Raw genomic sequence first — 18,588 nt, 5'->3', positions numbered from 1 at the left:
TCTGACCGCCTGCCTCTTGGGGCACCGGCAGCAATTTTCTCGAAGATCCGACGGCGAACAAAACACCTGCGCGACTCTCACCACCTCACGTCAATTCCCCTTCTCCCCGCCCTCTCCTTTTCCTTCCTCTTCCTCCTCCATTCCATGCCTTGACGTCTCTCTCGGCCCATCTCTATGTTTTCACATGGCCGAGCGTGTCTGAAAAGGCGTGGTGTGTCTACCGTCTCGGACAACATCGCAGCTGCCCACGACGAACCGCTTCTCTTCCTGTACCCGCACTGGTTTAAATCGGCAGTCCGACATTCCCGGCCTCTCTCTTCTGGTTCTGCTGCGTTTTTGAGGAATCATAGGCCCCGACGGCTCATCCCCAGAGCTTCTCATCCGCCCCAGAAGCTGTATTTCGGGCCCCCCTCAAGACGGTTAATATCGGGGAGCAATTCTGCTGCCCCCATCGAAACAGAGACGACGAAGAAAGCTTTCACGGCGCAAGATGAAGCTCCTACCTCTGACACGATTACGGGTTCGCCAGACAATGGCTCGCCAAACCCCACAAAAAACCTCGACGGCATCCTATTGACCGACTCGGAACCGACCAAGCAACCGAACCTCTCATCCTTCCCAATGTCGAACCTGCTCAAGTCAATTGTGCAATCACCAGATATGGACGAATGGCCTCGGCGTCGGAGGAGAAAGCTAAAGGCCATACCGAGGTTCGGCCCCAAAGATAGCATGAAGCTGGAGCTTCTGGCGAACCGCACACGATTGCTTCCCGCTTCAAAACGGGCCCCGATTCCATTGAAGACCATACAGGGTTGGGTGGTGCAATTGCATCAAAAGTCTCTCGCCTGGGCGACGGCAAGCAACACAAAGCAGAAGGAAGTGTTGGTTACGGAGGAGACCCTCGCGTATCTCGCGGGCTGCACCACACCTTCATCGGAGGAGAACATCTGGTACGCTCCTGTGAGACATGGCTGCAGGGTGCATGTGCAGCATTCGTCGGAGAGCGAGGGAAAGTATCGGAAGATCATACTTTCGGGAACGGACCGAGTCATCGAAGTGGTCTGCGATCATATCAACCATGCGCGGACTCTCCAGGAAAACAAAGACCCCGAGATCGAGATCGCAAAACCTCCAGTGCCTGTATTTCCTTCCTTACAAGTTTTCAAGCACAATGACACCAGCCGCCCACTCATTCGAGGCGTCTGGGGCGATCACGGTACCTCCGAGCTCGAGCCGCTGAAGTCTGCGGCGGAAAATCTGTCGACCGTACGGGGATTCGCCGAGTTTGTCGAGGATTTGACCAGCACCATGCCCAGGACTGATATAGTGCCCAGGCCCAAACCCGCTAATGCCTTTCCTGAATCAATAAGTCGCGTGCATAACAACCAAGTGGCCTTTATCTTGATGAAAATCTTCAGTCGCAGTGCATACGAAAAACTGTTCTCCACGGCTGCAATGAATATCGCGCTCACTTGGCTGTGTCGCCATGAGTATTTTGGTAAAGCTAATAAGATCCTCTCCCGATGTGAGCATGTCGCAACGGTGGACACGTTCAATATTCTCCTAGAGTCGGCGGCCGAACAGCAGAACACGGAGCCGTTTCGCCATTACCTCAAGACCATGTCGCGAATGAAAATTGGCCCGAATGAGGAGACCTGGGTCGCTTTTCTCAACTATGTTGCCGACCCCAGAGAGAGACTACTTTTGATGAAGTGGATGCTACAGCAACGATATCTTACGGAAATCACGCCGAAGGCGCGTGCCCTTGTAACGACGGTCCAGGAATGGTTTCTCGAGCATCTAGAGGATGGCGGCAAAGTGGATTCGTTCTTCACCGAGATGGCTAAGATGCAAGGAACCCATAATGTCTCGCTCTCCCTGTTCAGCCAGATGTTCAACGTCGTAGCCCGACGGGATGATTTTGACTCCCTGAACCGGCTGCTGGAAATCTACCAGCAGCATGGATTTCACGTCGACGACCGTGCAATCGAGTCAGTCATGCTCATGTGCAGAGACTCCTTCACCGGCGTCCGACATCTCCTCCGGTTAAGTTCTCGCCCTGATCTCTCGCTCAAAAGGGTCTCGTATGAAAGACTCTTCAAAAAGTCCCTCAGGGGTCGGCATTATAATCTCTGCCGCGTACTCTGGCGATATGCCTGCATGTACGGTTTCGTGACATACCAGATGAGGCGATATGTCGTCCGCTCGCTGACTTGCAATATCCCGTCCGAGAACGCGAAAAGTGAGGTCGATCAAACCTGGTGGACCACCAGCGGGCAGGTGATTGCCGGCCTGGACCTGCATCATAGAGAACACATCAGGGGCAGCAAGATCATGCAGAGTATCCCTCCCGAGCACCATCACCATCCAGTCACGTACTTCAGCGAGTTCAAGCCCGTCGGCAAAGAGCGTGATCGGCAGCTACGAGCCGCCATGGATTTGGCACAGCATGATATCGATGCCGGCCCCAAGTACACTCCACGCTACCCCCTGGCCCACATGTTGCAGGCTGCCATCGTGCTGGATCGCTACTGGGCACAATATCCGCTACCTAAGGACTCGATTCTGGAGCAGGCCATGCGTATTGAAGTGCTGCGCAAGGGAGAGGATCTGAACAAGTCCAAGAGCGTTTATAGGGAGGTTTCTAAAAGATACCCCGAGAAGGATCCCGAGGATAAATCTCAGGGTATTTCTGAGGAAGATCCTAACAATAACCCCGAGGAAACGCCTCAGGAAGATTCCAGGATCTCATTGGAGGATCCCCAGGATGATTTTGAAGAGGTTTCCAATAGTGATTCCGACGAAAAGCCTCGAGAAGATCTCAAGGAGGAGTTCAAGGAGGTTTCCAAAGAAGAGCCCCAGGAAGATCCCGAGATCTCAAGGAAGGAGCCCGAGGATATTTCTGAAGAGGTTTCCAATTATGATTCCAAAGAAAAGCCTCAAGATCCCAACGAGGAGTTCAAGGAAGAGCCCAAGTACCCTGCAGTATGAGCATCTCTGTGTGGGCGATGGCCTCAAATCCCCTCCAGCCTATCTTATGATACTCGGGCTGTTCTGAGTTCTGACATTCCGGCTTTGGGGTATTATCCGATCCCTTGTACATTTCTGACCCATAATGACTTCTTGGGCCACCTTGCATATAATTTTTTTTTTCTGGTTTTCAGCGCATTGTCGGGTATAATTGGCACACTGTCTTCATGTTAATCCCTTCATGTATTTCAAATCTTGTACATCAGCCTTTGGTTTTCCCTGTTCCTTTATACGCTAGATACCTGTATATTATAACGCCGCTCAAAGCTCCGCCGTGACCCTCCCCGCCATGTCCTGTACATAGAGAGAGAGAGAGAGAGAGAGAGAGAGAGAGAGAGAGAGAGAGAGAGAGAGAGTAGAAACTGCACAGTTGTATCATTTCTGAGGCGAATATGGTCATCAAGTCATCCAATCTATTGTCATAAATGCGTATATCTAAAAGAAGTGGACGCCTATCCACTGCCGTTTCCATGCAACAACGCCGGCGGCGGCGGAGCAGGGACTGCACCGCTCATTTCCGGCACTGAAGGGCCGTACGCATCGAATTCCGTCCTCAGCGACCCCACGCCCTCCTTCAGGTAGAGCACCAATCGATAGGCCGAGTTGCCGTTCAGGTAGTAGCGATGCAGCTGCTTGCTGCGCAGGAAGCCGAGTCGTTCGTAGAGCTTGATGGCGGCCGTGTTGGTGATTTCGGTTTCGAGAGCAATCTGTCGGTGATTTCTCGCACGTCAGTGATCCGTTCCTTTTGACCTCGTGCAACGCCCGTCTGACAGGGAGACAACTCACCTCGTCCGCATCCCGCTCGATCATCGCATCAATCGCCATGCGCACCAACTTGGTCGCAATGCCGCGGCCCCGGAACTCCTCGCGCACCGCCAGCATGGCGATGTACCCCCGCAGGGGCCCGCCGCGGTGCGGCTCCAGCTTGGACACGACGACGCCGACCATGGGGTCGTCGGCCCGCGAGTCGTCCATGGCCATGAAGCAGAGGTCGCCCCACTGGTAGAGGAAATAGCGGTAGACGTAGATGCTGTAGGGCTCGGAGAGGTCCTTGGAGATGAGCTGGCGCATGGCCGCGACGTATTCGTCCTCGCGGGATCCATCGTAGCGGGCGTAGCGGAGGTCGGAGGTCGGAGGGGCTGCTGCTACGCGGTCTGGCGCGGCGGGCGCGGCGGAGGAGTCGTCATGGTGGCTCATTCCGGGGGCATCTGAGGGAGGAGAGGGATGGTCGGCGGTGGTGGAGTTGATGCTAGCGTAGGATAGGGTTCAGGGGTGGATTGAAGAAGTGGGTGGAGGAAAGAAGAGGAGCAGAAACGAGGATTTTCATGACGTCCGCCGACATGTGATTCCCGCCTCGTTTCCCTCGCTTCCGCTTCTTCTCTTTCTTCTTCCTCTCTTCTCTCTTTTTATTTTTCCTGGTAGCGTTTCCATGTCCATTCATTGACCCGCTAATTAATTCACCCCCCGTCCCCCCCTCTTCCCTCATCTTTGCCTCTCATGCTCCGCCGTCGTCTGGCCAAGGATAAGGACGACGTCCCATCGGGGCCCGAGAACAATAACGATAATGCTCAACCAGCCTCCTCCGATCCCTCGCCCACGCCTCCGCCACGCGAGAAATTCGGCTCGTTCGTCACGAAACCGCGCAGCAAGCGTCGCAATGGTCTGATCTTCGCGCTGGGCGGCATCTTCGGTATCTTGGTGGCCGTCCTCTTCGCCAACCAGCAGGATGTGATCAGTTTGGAGTCGCTGATGGATTTGAATCTGGATTCGTTGATGGATGTGATCCCACAGGGCATTGTTCGGGATGCGAGGGAATTCTCGGTATGTTTGACGCCATTGAGGGCTTATCGGGTGTTGTATACTACGGGATAAATCGACTAACGGGTTCGTCCTCTGCCCTCCGCTAGCAACATGAACGCGACACGGTCAGTTATGATTCATTTTCCGTGGGACTTCATCTTCAATCGCAAGGGTTCGAGGCCAAGCATCCCATCGTGATGATCCCCGGGGTCATTTCCACCGGGCTTGAGAGTTGGGGCACGGGCACGCAGTCCCGGCAGTACTTCCGGCGCCGGCTCTGGGGCAGTTGGAGTATGATGCGCGCGCTGGTCCTCGATAAGGCGGAGTGGAAGAACCATGTCATGCTGGACAAGAAAACGGGCATGGATCCGCCGGGTATCAAGCTCCGGGCCGCGCAGGGGTTCGACGCCACCGATTTCTTCATCACCGGTTACTGGATCTGGAACAAGATCCTCGAGAACCTGGCGACGATCGGATATGACCCGACCAACGCCTTCACGGCGGCGTACGACTGGCGACTGGCGTATCAGCATCTGGAGATCCGTGACCAGTATTTCAGTCGGCTGAAGTCCTACGTGGAGACCGCTGTCCAGGTGCGCGGCGAGAAGGTCACCCTGGCTTCGCACAGTATGGGGTCGCAGGTGGTGTTGTACTTCTTCAAGTGGGTTGAGAGTGCGGATCATGGCAACGGTGGCAAGGACTGGGTGAACAACCACATCGCCTCCTGGATCAATATCAGCGGGTGCATGCTGGGCGCCGTCAAGGGGCTCACGGCCGTCCTGTCGGGAGAGATGCGCGACACGGCCCAGCTGAATGCCTTTGCCGTGTATGGATTGGAGAAGTTCCTGTCCAAGGAAGAGCGCGCGGAGATCTTTCGCGCCATGCCGGGCATCTCGAGCATGTTGCCCAAGGGCGGCGAGGCAGTCTGGGGCAATTCCACCTGGGCTCCGGACGACCAACCGGGCCAGCTGATGTCGTTCGGGAGTCTGCTGAACTTCCGTGAGAGCAACTCCTCCCTCACGGCGAAGAACCTGACCACCCCGGAAAGTCTGTCGTATCTGCTGGACCAGAGTGACGACTGGTATCGCGACCAGGTTCTCGCCAGCTACTCGCATGGCGTCGCGCACACCACCAAGGAGGTCGAGGCCAACGAGAAGGACCCTCGCACCTGGTTGAACCCCCTCGAGGCCCGACTGCCGCGGGCCCCGGACATGAAGATCTACTGTCTCTACGGTGTCGGCAAGCCTACCGAACGCAGCTACTTCTACCAGGAGGAACGCGACCCCTTAGTCAATCTGAACGTCAGCATCGACACCACGGTCACCATCAACGAAGGCGTCGACCATGGCGTCGTCATGGGCGAAGGTGACGGGACCGTCAATTTGCTGAGTACGGGCTACATGTGCGCCAAGGGCTGGCACATCAAGCGGTATAATCCCTCGGGGATCAAGATCAAGGTGTATGAGATGCCTCATGAGCCGGATCGTTTCTCTCCCCGGGGTGGTCCCAACACAGGTACTTTTCTCCCTGCTTTTTATTTCCACAGATCTCTTATTTCCATTGATATATCTGACAAATAAATACTAACGTATCAAAGGCGACCACGTCGACATCCTCGGCCGCGCCTCTCTCAACGACCTCATCCTCCGCATCGCCAGCGGCCACGGCGACGAAATCGAAGAGACCTTCGTGTCGAAGATCAAAGAATACGCTGACCGAGTCAAGATTTACGAAGAATAAAGAATACCACTACCTATTGTTATTATTTGTCACGAGCTCTCTTTGATTTATGTTCTCATGTGGATGTTCCATCACCTTAATTATACGCCCTTTTTTGCCTCCTACCTTTCTTCACCACTCACCACCCTCCTCGCTGCTTATTTTCTCTCGATGGTATCTACTGTATGGATGTTTGCATGTACGGTATGGGAGCGGTGTTTATGGTCCAATGGATTGATATAGACAGACGGATATCAATATTTACTATTCTTGACATACTACGCCTTTTTGGTACTGTATTCAAATCATCGAATGAAGGGGGAATAAAAAGATGTACCGCTTGGAAAGAGGTGTAAAAAATAAAAAGCAAAAAAGATAAGGTCGTACCCGGGATCGAACCGGGATTATGAGAATCAGAATCTCATGTGCTAACCATTACACTATACAACCTGATTTGTTGAAAAGCTTGAAACAAGTTGGCTACTTGACCCTAGGGATTAATGTGGTAGATATTTGCTGCGGAGGTTGGTACTTTCTTCCTTATACTTCATGGATGGCCGGGTTGCTGGATGACATATTGATCTATTTAAAGTGACCAGTTCAGCAAGGCTCATGTATTTTACGCAACCGTCTTAAAATAGGCCCAACCGAGCATATAACCTAACACAAGGGATACAATAGTATTATTTTCTTCTAGCTCGCTCGGGTTCAATGTTGCAGCGAGGCCCCGAAGAGTCCCGCTAGGTATACAACACACATTGGGGAAACTTCTTGGTAATAGTATTCTACGCACCACGAATAGTGGCGCACATACTAGTCTATTCCACTTGCACCTCTTGTCTTCCCTTGCCAAGCCGGGCTTGTCAATATCCGGAGCATTTTCAATCCAGCGGATAACCATGACAACTACTACCTCTGAGTAGCTTCATTCTACCACATGAGGGCAAACAATAGAGTTCGACCACAATAATCACCGGGTCAGTATCATCTGCAATGGGTATTGTCAGTCCTAAGCCCATTGGCCCTATCAAACAGCTGGTAAAAATCAAAACCCAGGTGCCTTACCGCCCCGCCTGTCTGTCGAGCAAACTGAACCGGGCCCGTGGATAGGATGGGATATAGACTATCCCCAACAACTTCAACCCCCCAAAAAATAATATAATCTAGAAGAACCAGTCCCAGTGACAAACACGCATTCCTCGGGTGATCAAAAGAAAAAACTAAAAAAGAAAGGTCGTACCCGGGATCGAACCGGGATTACGAGAATCAGAATCTCGTGTGCTAACCATTACACTATACAACCGTGGATTGTTGAAAATGCCGTCAACTATTTGACTCTATAAGCCAAAGGTTGAAAATGCTCTGTCAGTTGTGTCTAGCGCAGTGCTAGTGGGATTGCTACAGTATAGTAGATGTAGGCGAATGGATGCGCTCTCGGACTTGGTTCTTATGCAGATATATCTTCACGGGAAGCTTAGGTTGCTCCTATACAGCCCAGAGGAGGGGACTTAAGAGTTCTATTGGGCTGTACAAGGATATAGGCCTGGGTATTGATCAAAGGACAGCCGAAGGGCTATATCGACTGATGCAGGTCTTCAGGGCTATCGCCAAGCATGCTAACGAAGTTTGGGGCAGTGGATGAAAGATATTCTAGAAAAGCGAGGGACTCTAGGAATAGCGAGATCGTTGGACACGACCGTACTATTTTCTGTTCATCTTATGGGCCTAACGTGGAATCTCCCCGCGCTGGTTTACTTCCTCTTCTTCTCTTGGGGTATCTCATAGCAGATCTAGGCTGTGTTCAAGTAGAACTCGAACTCGGGCCCTAGGGCTTGGAAAATGTGATAATCCATTCCATGTGAAAGCCTCTTCGAACAACAAAGAGCATCGGACACGGTAACCAGATCACGCCAGGGGGTGGTCTGGCTATCTTGAACCAAGCATTCACACTGTCCTCGATATTGAAAGTCGTCCACTTGGTACTTCAAAATTCTCCGATGTTGCAGTAGCTAGGTCTAGGCACATTCCCCTAGGAGCCTAGTAAACGGGCCAGGGATTTGCCAGAATATGGCTTCTGTGTCGAAATTAGACCGTTTCAGCCGAGCCTGTCGCACCAATCATACGAGCAGAGAAGCATTCCAGGTGATAAAAAGTACAGCAACGCTCAGAATCAAGAGCAGCATGTGTCAGCCGTCGTAATTGTCGTACACTAGGAAAGCCATCCGACGGTTGGTTGCAACAGGGACGCAAGGAACATGACCCACTTGGCGCACCCCGAAGGAATACGCACACGATACGACACCTTATTAGCGGCTTAAGGTATACGCTTTCTCCGAAGTAAGATCCAGGAGTCCAGATTGTCTAGATCTATCCAATCCGATGCGGCATGAGATTGTCGTATTCATCGCGTATAGAATGTTCTCTCCTTCTTCCCCTGGTTGGACATACATGGTGGTGTTGATATAAAGATGTCTGGTTTCCTTCCTGTCAGCTTTTTCTGATTATCACTCTCACCTAAATCTGGATTTTTGATACCCTTTTCGTTTTTTCTATTCTTCCTCTCTTTTTAATCATAGGACTTTCATTTTTGTTCCGTTCTCTCCTGCTTTTGTCATACCATCCTCTAGCAAAATGGTTTCTTCTACCGTCGTCTTGAAGGAGGACCCCGATGTCGCCCTGATGAAGGCGATGCATGGGAAATCAGCCGAAGAGAAGAATGCCTTCTTCGCCATGCTCAAAAAGAACAACTCCGCCCATCGTGAGATCACAAATGAGTACGTTCGTCGATGGAAGGACGAGAAGGGAGTCGATGCCACCACCGAAGAGGCTCGAAAGGAGCGAACAACCGAATATATGGGCGTGGTTAACAAGTGAGTCTTCTTGTATTGTATTAAGTCCAGACCTTTGCTGCAGATTGCTAACCTTTTGACGCAAAATAGCTACTATGATCTAGTCACGGATTTCTATGAAGAAGCATGGGCCCAGTCGTTCCATTTCTGTCGATTCAGTCTCGGCGAGCCGTTCCTCCAGGCGCTGGCGCGCCATGAACATTATCTTGCTTATAAACTCGGCATCAAGGGTGGTGCAGAGGTTTTGGACGTGGGCTGTGGTGTGGGAGGACCTGCTCGGGAGATCGCACGGTTCACTGGGTGTCAGGTTGTGGGCGTGAACAACAACGCATATCAGATCGCTCGTGCCACGAAGTATGCAGAGAAGGCCGGCCTGTCCGATCAGGTTTCTTTCTTCAAGGGAGACTTCATGGTAAGTGTCGAAATCCGGTCACGCACGTCGCCATCACCATGACACCTCGCTGACGAAGCATATAGCATCTGGACTTCCCTCCGAACACCTTCGATTTCGTATATGCCATCGAGGCCACCGTCCACGCTCCGAGTCTGCAGAAGGTGTACGAGCAGATCTTCCGGGTCCTCAAGCCGGGCGGCCGTTTCGGTGTATACGAATGGGTCATGACGGACAGATTCGACGAGACAAACCCGGAGCACCGAGCAATTCGGTTGGGGATTGAGCGTGGAAACGGTATCGTGAACATGAAGACTCAAGCCGAGTCCATCGAGGCTATCCAGGCGGCTGGGTTTGTGATAGAGCATGAAGAGGACCTCGCTGAGCGACCGGACCCCATCCCTTGGTACTATCCGATTGCAGGCGAGTTGCGACACACGAGAAGCCTGTGGGACATGCTCACTGTTCTGCGCATGACGAAATTCGGACGAGCTGCCATGGGTCAGCTCCTGTGGACGCTGGAGACTCTGCGACTGGCGCCTGCTGGGACGTCGGAGACTGCGCAGGAGCTGGCTGATGGTGCTGATCACCTCGTGAGGGGAGGCCAATTGGGCTTGTTTACCCCGATGTATTTGATGATCGGAAAGAAGCCTGAGTTGTAGGGTGATTGGGAGATAGTCTTGTATAATATTATGATAATTAATGTAATGATTTTGACTCTATAATAGCCCTCTGGTATCTGATGAATGAATTCGTAAAAGGGTGATTGGTCCTCCCCTTTTGATGCGAAAAGTAGATGGTGGTAGAGATGATGGACCTGGCAGATGAGACGGGAAAGACAAAGACTAGATTGTGTGAACACATGGCCTAGGCTTATCATGTCATTATCCATGTGGTCTTTCAACAAATCAGGTTGTATAGTGTAATGGTTAGCACACGAGATTCTGATTCTCGTAATCCCGGTTCGATCCCGGGTACGACCTTTCTTTTTTGCTTTTTCTTTTTGCTCTCTCGGTCTGGTATGGTCCAAAGTCGTTGCTTCGTTGGTTTTCTCTTTTTTTGACTGCTCATGGATTCTGTTGTGGTGGTTTCCTGCACACACTCATTCCCGGTCCATACTCGAGATGAACACCCTCCTAGTCCATCCCACATGGGTTAGTTGTTCGTTTTTACGGGGGCAAAGATATTCGATGGGAGAGAATGGCCCGGCCGACTGGGATATATATCTGTCCGTGGTGGTATGCTGTATGGGGAGAGCACCCACGAAGACAAATGCCACCACAACACCAAGCAGCCTACAAAATCTATGCTGTAACCATGTACTATAAACACAAGCACGTACAACACAACCCAACCCAACCGATGTGCACCAAGATTAACTATAACACCCGCTTACAGACCAGAGTATATCAATGCTCTTCCAATGGAATAAACCCGGGCTTTAAACCAGCACAGCCCATAAACCCTGACTCTTCTCTCTCTCTTTTTTTCCAAGGCTAAGGGCACACGAAATTCTATCAACCAGATGCAAATTCCATCCACAAGAAAAACGCAGGCAATTCCTTCTGTCCAATAGCCACCAATGCCCTCGGTGTATTAGCAATCACCCAAGAAATCCAAAGGACCTATAACCACCGCTGCCTGAGTACTATTGGTAAACGCAACAAACATGACATAGAGGCAGTTCATGTGCCCCCCTTTCTGTAAAAACAGGCAATTCGACGATCGACCACACCAAGACCCAAGGCATAGGCAATAAACAACCAAGGGTCTTTTCCAGATGAGAAGTATACGTACAGAAGACAAATCCGCCCCCGAACACAGGGCTATCCTAGGGCCAAAGTAAGTACACGGGTGTTACATTCTGATCCTGTGTCTGCAGGAATCCATCTGATGGGTATGAGCTATACTAGGAAAACACTAAAAATCTCAACCCACACACCCCAGAAGCCACCTAGCATCCTAATCACAGACTGGGCTGGATATCACTGTACACACATGACATACATCCCTCGGTTCTATCCAACCACACCCCCCAAAACATACATATGCACAATTGCGACTCTGGTGATCCTCTCAACATTGCCTGATACCCACGAGCAGTCCATGGTCAGAATACAGCGGCCCAATATCAAATGGACTGGATCCCCCTTTCTCCTGGCGACAGGGACCGACAGCTGGATGAGGTCATGGTATTCAAGGCAGTGAAGCTCTATCCTCTAGCAAAATATGCATGTTCTTCACCCGCAGGTGTGCCTGAGAGAGAGAACCTCTAACAGTATAATCATTATAACAGGTCTACAGAAATAAAAAAAGTCCGCAAACACACAAACAAGAAATGTAAGCCACAAATGTACTAATACAGACAAACACTGGCCGCATTTACCTCAACACCGACTCCATTAACCCTAACACTAGACAAACACCCAGCCCTAAGTTCAACACTCAACACTATCAAGCAATAACACTGCCAAACCAACAACAAATGAGGCTATTGATCACCATCTCGCCTAAAATCTCATTGAATTTCAATACAAAGACATATGGAGGTTATGTATTCAAATAGCGATGCCGCTTTTCAACAATCCAAGGTTGTATAGTGTAATGGTTAGCACACGAGATTCTGATTCTCGTAATCCCGGTTCGATCCCGGGTACGACCTTTCTCTTTTTGCTTTTTTCGGGTTGTTTTTGACAGCTGTATCTATCTATGTCCTCGTCTCTGATGACTGTAAACTAGCGGAGCTGTGGTTGTCTTGACTTTCGAACACATTTGGGTGCCAGGGAGGGAGCATACAACCCTATAATCATAGGATAACGAGCACAAGTTTACAGAGAATCCAAATGGTCATGTCAGATAAGTTGATTGAAAACCTTCAGTCCAAGAAATATAGACACAGAATAAAAACAATAATGTACAAAGGTTCCTTGTTCATAAATCATAAACACTACCGGTATGATTATAATTAACAATACCGCTATGGATAAGCACCATCCAACCCCTCGTCATGTCCCTCAACACAGCCCATAGGCAATATATTTAGGATGGATGGAAACACCCGTAGGCAGTGGTGGACTGAAGTCAAGTCACCTGCAGGTCCTGACTCCGCGGAATCCAGGGACGGTGGCAGTCGAGGGTCGGAACGCGTGATGAGCTTTCTTGATAAAGGTGTCCCAAAGAGAGATTCCTCGATTCTCCGTAGTCCCTCCAATCTTTCTTCTCACTGCGATTGTTGTCTGCACATCGCGGTTCGGATCAACCACGCCCTTCCTCCTATTAAAACACACCGAGTATGTTCCCAGGCGGATTCCCAGCATGAATCAGATTGGGTCCGCCATCTCCTTCTTTTTCTATATGCCAATGCAATGGTCATTAAACAAACGTCAACCCCTTTCTAAAGCACCGCTAGCGAGTGAAGTGCATGCGAAAAGGCGCCCCAATACTTCTCCCCATGAACCCTCCAGGCGCCAAAAAAAAGTTGTGAGCGATTGACACGAATGGTGAAAAAAGTGTTAAAATAATATGTACCCGACCGAGCGAAAGAAGAAAAGAAGATAAAAAGGCTCGGTCGGTGGTCGAAAGCGAAAGACATCATTCGGAATTGGACAAAACAGTCCGCTCTGGAAGAAACCAGATAAGTGTACAAGCGAATGTCTCCAACAAGGAACCTGTGCAACTCAAGACATTAATGAAGCCGAGTGTTCGGTGTTAAAATTATTGACGGAGCTTCGAGGGGGGTTGGGCGTAAAAAATCGCTGCAATGCAGCCCAACCGGGTTCACAAAATGTATGCATGTACAATGAAAATAAAATCGAGGGGCGAATAAAAAGGATCCAAAGGCGTATCCAGGCGAGTCCAAAAAACCGGCGAAGTGCCAATCCATTAGACTGGATAGTGCCGCAGGGAAGAAAGAAGAAAGAGGCGCATTAAAAATATATGTGTCGAAATCTGCTCGATGCAATAAGAAACCCAGCATGTCGTTAAATGTGTCAACGCCGTTTCATAGATAGATGCAAATAAACAAGCGGATGCGGTATATGCAGATCACGGGCTGATGACGTGTCTTCCGGATTCGATATCAGAAGCAGGCGAGGCCAGAGTCTCGCCTTCCCAAGTATAATGGTCGTCGATGGGGCTCAGGGAACCGGACGAGATCGACGAGGAAGAACCGACCGTCCACTCATCACTGTCGAGATTATATTCGCCATCATAAGCCAGGTCGTATCCATACTCGCGGGTGGAATCGCCATATTCGACGTAGTCGTAGTCCCAACGGAACATCTTGTCGCTCTGAACGCGGGGAAGGAACCGAGTCTTCGCAAAGTAGAAAGCAATGGTGGCGATGAGACCACCGCAGACAAGGTCAACCGCGTAGTGGTGAGAAAGGTACATCGTAGCCCACCACATCCACAGAGTGTAGGTCACGAAAAGAGGCTTCAGTCGCGGGAACACGTGGCTCATGAACAAGGCAGCCAGGGTCGAGTCGGCAGCATGCAGAGACGGGAACGCGCCAAACACGACTGGCGACTGCTTGAAGCCCGAGGTGTATAGGTCGATGCCGAAGAGCTTGTCAATACGGGCAAGACCCGCCGGGTTACCCTGCATCGAATAATCGGCGGGAGCCAGGCCGTAAAGGTTCTCATACCACGGGGGTGAGCAGGGGAAGGCCAGTTGAATGGTGACAGCAAGCATGCTGATATACCCGAAAGTCCGCGCAAAAAGAGGGGTAGTTCCGGGAGGTCCGAAGACGAACATGATGAGCGAGCAGACGAAGGGAGCGCCATAGTGACAAATCCCATAAGGAAGCCACGCCAACACATCCAGCACGACGTTCTGGTGAGCAGATAGAATATTACTGATGTTGGCACCGTATAGGATGTTTTCCAAGGCCGGAAGCACACGGACCCAGATCGCAGGGCGCCAATCGCTTGGAATGAACCTGTAGGATAATAGTCAGCATCCGTTCTTTCCGCAATCAACCATGACGGGCGTCTCAGGGAGATCGGTCACTTACTGGCAAGCGTAGAAAAACACGAGCCAACCGGCAATCGGAAGAAAAGGCAGGAAGAATTGCCGAGTGATAGGAAGCAGGAGCGAGAAGAGGACCAGAGTAAACACGGCCGTTTTCGCCAACGGTCCCGGCGCTTCGATGACGCTCAACGAGAAGATTCCAACAATCAACAGCAGCAGGTATTGGAAGTCGTAGAGGGTCCAACGATGACTTTGTAGCGACCTGAGCGTGTCGACAGGCGAGAAGGAGGTTTGCAGAGAGGATATCGACGACGTGGGAGATATCCTACTCCTCAACTTGGACCGAATCTTCCGTCGCATGCGATGCGGGACCAGCAGCTGAATGGAGCGCCATGGGACCTGGATCTGAAGCTTGCCGAACTGGTTCTGCGTCCGATCCTTCCAGGAAGGAAGGGTGGTGTTCATCTTTGCGGCAAATCTGACAGGAGTCCTCCTTGTATAACCCTCGAACGTTGATCTTCTCTGGAACCGACACGCGGAGAAGCGCTAGGAATGGAAAGTCCGGAAGTCGAAGGACGTAGAGAAAGGTCCCCCCAGGCGGAGTTGGCGGAAAGGGGGGTGGTCGCTGATTCTAGGCGTCAACGTGACACTGTTGAAAGGAGGGCCTCAAAGAACGTTTCGATCGCTGGCAGGTCTACGCCAACCAAAGCCTCAACCGGCGGAGATATAAAAACAACAAGGGTTGAAGTGATATAGTTGGGAGCGCAAGCCCCGGTCTCCAGCGGCCAAACGAGGATGGTTCTTGAGGGGGGTCACGTTGCAAGGGCCTCTCTGACGCAAGGCGGCGGACAGTAAGGAGACGCGAGAACCAGGAACGAGGTCAATGGCGAAAGGGGGGCGCAAATGGCCACGGAGCCGGAGGACGGGCGGAGAGAAAGGGAAGCTGGAGGGTGAGGAGAGGAAAGTAGGTAGGGACGAGACAGGAAGAGAGGAGAGAGAAGAAGAAGAGGAGAGCGATGATGAGGATTTTTGCAGGCGCCGGGCTGGAAGCGCCAGGTGAAGAGCGACGGGGCGACGGACAGCGACGGGTACGGCTGACGGGTTGGCCGTACTCGTATTACTGGTTTGGTTCGGTCCCGGTCGGTATCGTGTCGTCACGACTAACCCGATCGGGCCTCTCCCGGCGCTGCCGCTAGTGCGTTTGGGGCAATCCTGGATTTGGCCTGGCCCTTCTTTGGGCTTAGTCAATGCCGAGGCTGCGCCGTCAAGCTCGATAGATCCGTGCCTGAAAGGTCCACGGTTGGACGCTGGCCACGGCGAAGAAATTTTCTTTCTTTCTTTCTTTTTTTTCCTGGCAGTGTTACGGATACTACGGTTCGGGGTTTCGCCCGAGGCAACCCTCCGGGCGGAGAAAGAAATGAGAGTAAAAAAAAATCTTAAGGGCCTTTTTATCTTGACGCCCCATAAGGCATAAATCAGGTTATCGTCAAATCCACGGATGCAACGGAAGTGTCGGAGGCCCGGAGGTAATCGGTGCCGAGCAGCATGAAAATGTGAAAATGTGACAAAAAGTGATGATCGGAGCAGTAGCTTCGACCGACAACAGGTTCTTGTTAGGAACTCAACTTGTCGACGGCCTCGGTGTACTCGGATTGGCAGAGAGGAGATTTTACCCCAGCAAGAGGAGAAAGAAAAAAGAAAAAAGAAAAAAGCAAAAATACCAGGGCGATACGCCCAATGATGCCCCCTTAGAAATCCAACGCAAAGTCCTTTCAATTTTCATTGACTGCAGGATCTGGCCCCTGGTGATTGGTGCAGGCCTCCCCGCCGTGCAGAGACGGTAGCCAACGGGAAGCCGAGGATCTCCAGAACCAATTTCGCTTAACCCACAACGGTTGTACAGTCAGCAGGCTCCGACCAAAGAAATCGCCGTGCTGCTGCCAAGCCCCGCTGTCCCTGAATAGTCTGGTTGGTCATAATAACTCGATCGGATCCCTTCCTCTCCTTACGGAGGTCTGTTCCATGGATGCGCATGTCAGGATACCGGCCAAAATTGTAAAAGTACGGAGTACAGCTAGGGAGCTCTGGAGCTAGAAAGGGGCTGTTTGTTTACGCTGGAGTTTCCGTTGAATAATCATTTGAACTCAGACGGCCAGAAGAATGCGCCATGTACTTCTTGTAGCCCCAAAAGACTAACGGGATTATGGAGTAGATACGTCGTCACTCGATTTCCGATCGTAAGACTCGAACTTCCTGCTCCGTCCTCCGTATATTCAAGCTCGGACAATAGCCGCAGCTAGCTACGACATAGTCCCTCATAGTCAGCCAACATCCGCCTTAGTTGGTGTCTAGCTGCCCCAACCCATCGACTATGAAAAGTCTATCCTTACCAGCCATCGCAATTCTTTCTTTGCTGTCAGCAATAACAGCAACCACACCTCTGAAACAACTGTCATCTTGGTTCGACCTCGAAACCATGCACCTGCACGAGATGATGAAACAGCATAGTTATGAAAGACATACATACCCCGGACAAGAATCCACGACACATCCTCATTATCCCTTGTGTCCCTCGGCATTAGGTAAACACTAAACAAGCTGACCTCCCATACTCCGTGCTCCGTACTTCGACACAGGAGAATGATGTGCAGGTCTAGGGGTAATAATTGGGCACGCGAAACTATGCCCGAAGAGGAAAGGGGGCGGTTAGAAATACCGTCTCGTACGGTACTGCAGACCGGCCGTACGAAACCAGCAGGAAAGAAATGGGAAGTTGATCACGGCAAGCCGCACCGGAGAGGATGATCAGTCTGCATCCGAGAGCTGCATAAACAAAAAAGGAGGGAATTGGATTGATTCTACCGGTAATTAAGCTTGGATGCAGTCCTGGCAGCTGACCGGGGCACACGTTCACCTGTTTTCCTTTCCTTTCTTTTTTTTTACTCCATCTCGAGGGCTCCTTACTTCCGTTTACGACACATGGTACTCCGTACTGAAGTTTCCGCTTTGGCCCCAACCGGTCTTCCCTTGCTATGCGACTCGACTGGTCCTGAAATTGATGACGGCTGAGATTAAAGGGATGCGAGAGTTTTGCGACCGGCCTTTTTGGTTGATTCGAACACCACGTATCCCCGGCAGGCAGTGCATACCAGTTACCTCTGTGCTCCGGTTCCCTATAACTCGTATTCGTTCAACGCATGCCATCAGCTAATAATAATCCAGACGACAAATCGACGCAGGATAATGCTGGTTGCCTGGCCTGGGTGGGTTCGCCGGGAATTATGCGAGCTTGGACCAGCGGCGCCAAGCAGGAATAACGAGAGGGTCAGTTGAGGCTTTGGAGATCACCCACCACAATTCCCTACGCGCGGAGCACGGCGTAGTAGTACTACTAAGGTTGGGCAGTGTTCTCTCGTGCCTCTTCCGAGATATTGACCGCGTTCCAATGTCCTTTGCGACCCGTCCAGGGCCCGTGAGAAATCGATTAATTAATCAATATAAATTAATTACCGAAGACGCTGGTATCGTACCGCCCGCGTCCATTGCATCATGGCCGTTGGACCGGGAACCATCAGATCGAATACATCATAGTACATCATCGACATCAGGATATCCGTGGATCCCAAAGTTGAGCGTCTTGTTCGGGAGAGCTACAGGCGTGAAATCGGCTGATACGACTGTCCCCTCCTGCCTTTCTGTCCGTGGCTGACCGACTCCCTGCATCAGGTGATGTTAGCCGCCCGCACCCTCGAATGGCGAGTCAGTCCGAATCCTGCATGAGGTCATCCTGCAGCCCTTCATCACGCCCGTTTGGTCTAGATTGGTCAA

At 51.3% G+C, this 18,588-nt stretch overlaps 6 protein-coding genes and 4 non-coding genes across 10 annotated transcripts; 6 read left to right on the top strand and 4 right to left on the bottom strand.

The window, feature by feature from the left end:
• Positions 1-88: 88 nt before the first annotated feature.
• Positions 89-3,330, top strand: P170DRAFT_434764 (uncharacterized protein). The gene has a single exon (XM_024848791.1). It carries the CDS (start codon positions 175-177, stop codon positions 2,989-2,991), a length of 2,817 nt encoding a protein of 938 aa, XP_024708343.1. The 5' UTR covers positions 89-174; the 3' UTR covers positions 2,992-3,330.
• Positions 3,221-4,316, bottom strand: P170DRAFT_434763 (peptide alpha-N-acetyltransferase MAK3). Its single transcript, XM_024848790.1, has 2 exons — positions 3,817-4,316; positions 3,221-3,737 (listed from the first exon to the last, which is right to left on the bottom strand). The coding sequence occupies exons 1-2, from the start codon at positions 4,225-4,227 to the stop codon at positions 3,483-3,485; spliced, it is 666 nt and encodes a 221-aa protein (XP_024708342.1). The 5' UTR covers positions 4,228-4,316; the 3' UTR covers positions 3,221-3,482.
• A 137-nt stretch (positions 4,317-4,453) lies between these two features.
• Positions 4,454-6,831, top strand: P170DRAFT_379412 (phospholipid:diacylglycerol acyltransferase). Its single transcript, XM_024845483.1, has 3 exons — positions 4,454-4,851; positions 4,938-6,345; positions 6,428-6,831. Exons 1-3 carry the CDS (start codon positions 4,528-4,530, stop codon positions 6,568-6,570), a joined length of 1,875 nt encoding a protein of 624 aa, XP_024708341.1. The 5' UTR covers positions 4,454-4,527; the 3' UTR covers positions 6,571-6,831.
• Positions 6,832-6,927: 96 nt separating this feature from the next.
• On the bottom strand, positions 6,928-6,999 carry P170DRAFT_t49. The gene has a single exon. It is a non-coding gene; the product is annotated as a tRNA-Gln (tRNA).
• Positions 7,000-7,780: 781 nt separating this feature from the next.
• On the bottom strand, positions 7,781-7,852 carry P170DRAFT_t48. Its single transcript has one exon. It is a non-coding gene; the product is annotated as a tRNA-Gln (tRNA).
• A 1,328-nt stretch (positions 7,853-9,180) lies between these two features.
• On the top strand, positions 9,181-10,451 carry P170DRAFT_472916 (putative tocopherol O-methyltransferase; the record flags this gene model as incomplete). The annotated part of the gene is made up of 3 exons (XM_024852995.1): positions 9,181-9,419; positions 9,489-9,810; positions 9,876-10,451. The coding sequence occupies 3 exons, from the start codon at positions 9,181-9,183 to the stop codon at positions 10,449-10,451; spliced, it is 1,137 nt and encodes a 378-aa protein (XP_024708340.1).
• Positions 10,452-10,700: 249 nt separating this feature from the next.
• Positions 10,701-10,772, top strand: P170DRAFT_t59. The gene has a single exon. It is a non-coding gene; the product is annotated as a tRNA-Gln (tRNA).
• A 1,607-nt stretch (positions 10,773-12,379) lies between these two features.
• P170DRAFT_t60 lies at positions 12,380-12,451 on the top strand. The gene has a single exon. It is a non-coding gene; the product is annotated as a tRNA-Gln (tRNA).
• A 1,382-nt stretch (positions 12,452-13,833) lies between these two features.
• On the bottom strand, positions 13,834-15,225 carry P170DRAFT_351585 (phosphatase PAP2 family protein; the record flags this gene model as incomplete). Its single annotated transcript, XM_024843877.1, has 2 exons — positions 13,834-14,728; positions 14,804-15,225. 2 exons carry the CDS (start codon positions 15,223-15,225, stop codon positions 13,834-13,836), a joined length of 1,317 nt encoding a protein of 438 aa, XP_024708339.1.
• Positions 15,226-17,554: 2,329 nt separating this feature from the next.
• P170DRAFT_121859 (uncharacterized protein) lies at positions 17,555-18,303 on the top strand. The gene is made up of 2 exons (XM_024842363.1): positions 17,555-17,920; positions 17,983-18,303. The coding sequence occupies exons 1-2, from the start codon at positions 17,639-17,641 to the stop codon at positions 18,091-18,093; spliced, it is 393 nt and encodes a 130-aa protein (XP_024708338.1). The 5' UTR covers positions 17,555-17,638; the 3' UTR covers positions 18,094-18,303.
• The last annotated feature ends 285 nt before the right edge of the window (positions 18,304-18,588 follow it).

This window comes from Aspergillus steynii (genome assembly GCF_002849105.1).
Source record: "Aspergillus steynii IBT 23096 chromosome Unknown P170scaffold_2, whole genome shotgun sequence".
NCBI classification, from domain to species: Eukaryota; Fungi; Ascomycota; class Eurotiomycetes; order Eurotiales; family Aspergillaceae; genus Aspergillus; species Aspergillus steynii.
The sequence above is the reverse complement of the archived record's forward strand: the minus strand, read 5'-3'. Positions and strand labels throughout refer to the sequence as shown.

Coding starts and splice junctions, on each gene's coding strand:
- P170DRAFT_121859 (XM_024842363.1), top strand. CDS start 17,639: ATGCAGTCCTGGCAGCTGACCGGGGCACACGTTCACCTGTTTTCCTTT. Junction 17,921..17,982: donor AGTGCATACCAGTTACCTCT/GTGCTCCGGTTC, acceptor ATAATAATCCAG/ACGACAAATCGACGCAGGAT.
- P170DRAFT_434763 (XM_024848790.1), bottom strand. CDS start 4,227: ATGAGCCACCATGACGACTCCTCCGCCGCGCCCGCCGCGCCAGACCGC. Junction 3,738..3,816: donor TCGAGCGGGATGCGGACGAG/GTGAGTTGTCTC, acceptor AATCACCGACAG/ATTGCTCTCGAAACCGAAAT.
- P170DRAFT_434764 (XM_024848791.1), top strand. CDS start 175: ATGTTTTCACATGGCCGAGCGTGTCTGAAAAGGCGTGGTGTGTCTACC.
- P170DRAFT_379412 (XM_024845483.1), top strand. CDS start 4,528: ATGCTCCGCCGTCGTCTGGCCAAGGATAAGGACGACGTCCCATCGGGG. Junction 4,852..4,937: donor GGGATGCGAGGGAATTCTCG/GTATGTTTGACG, acceptor GCCCTCCGCTAG/CAACATGAACGCGACACGGT. Junction 6,346..6,427: donor CCGGGGTGGTCCCAACACAG/GTACTTTTCTCC, acceptor AACGTATCAAAG/GCGACCACGTCGACATCCTC.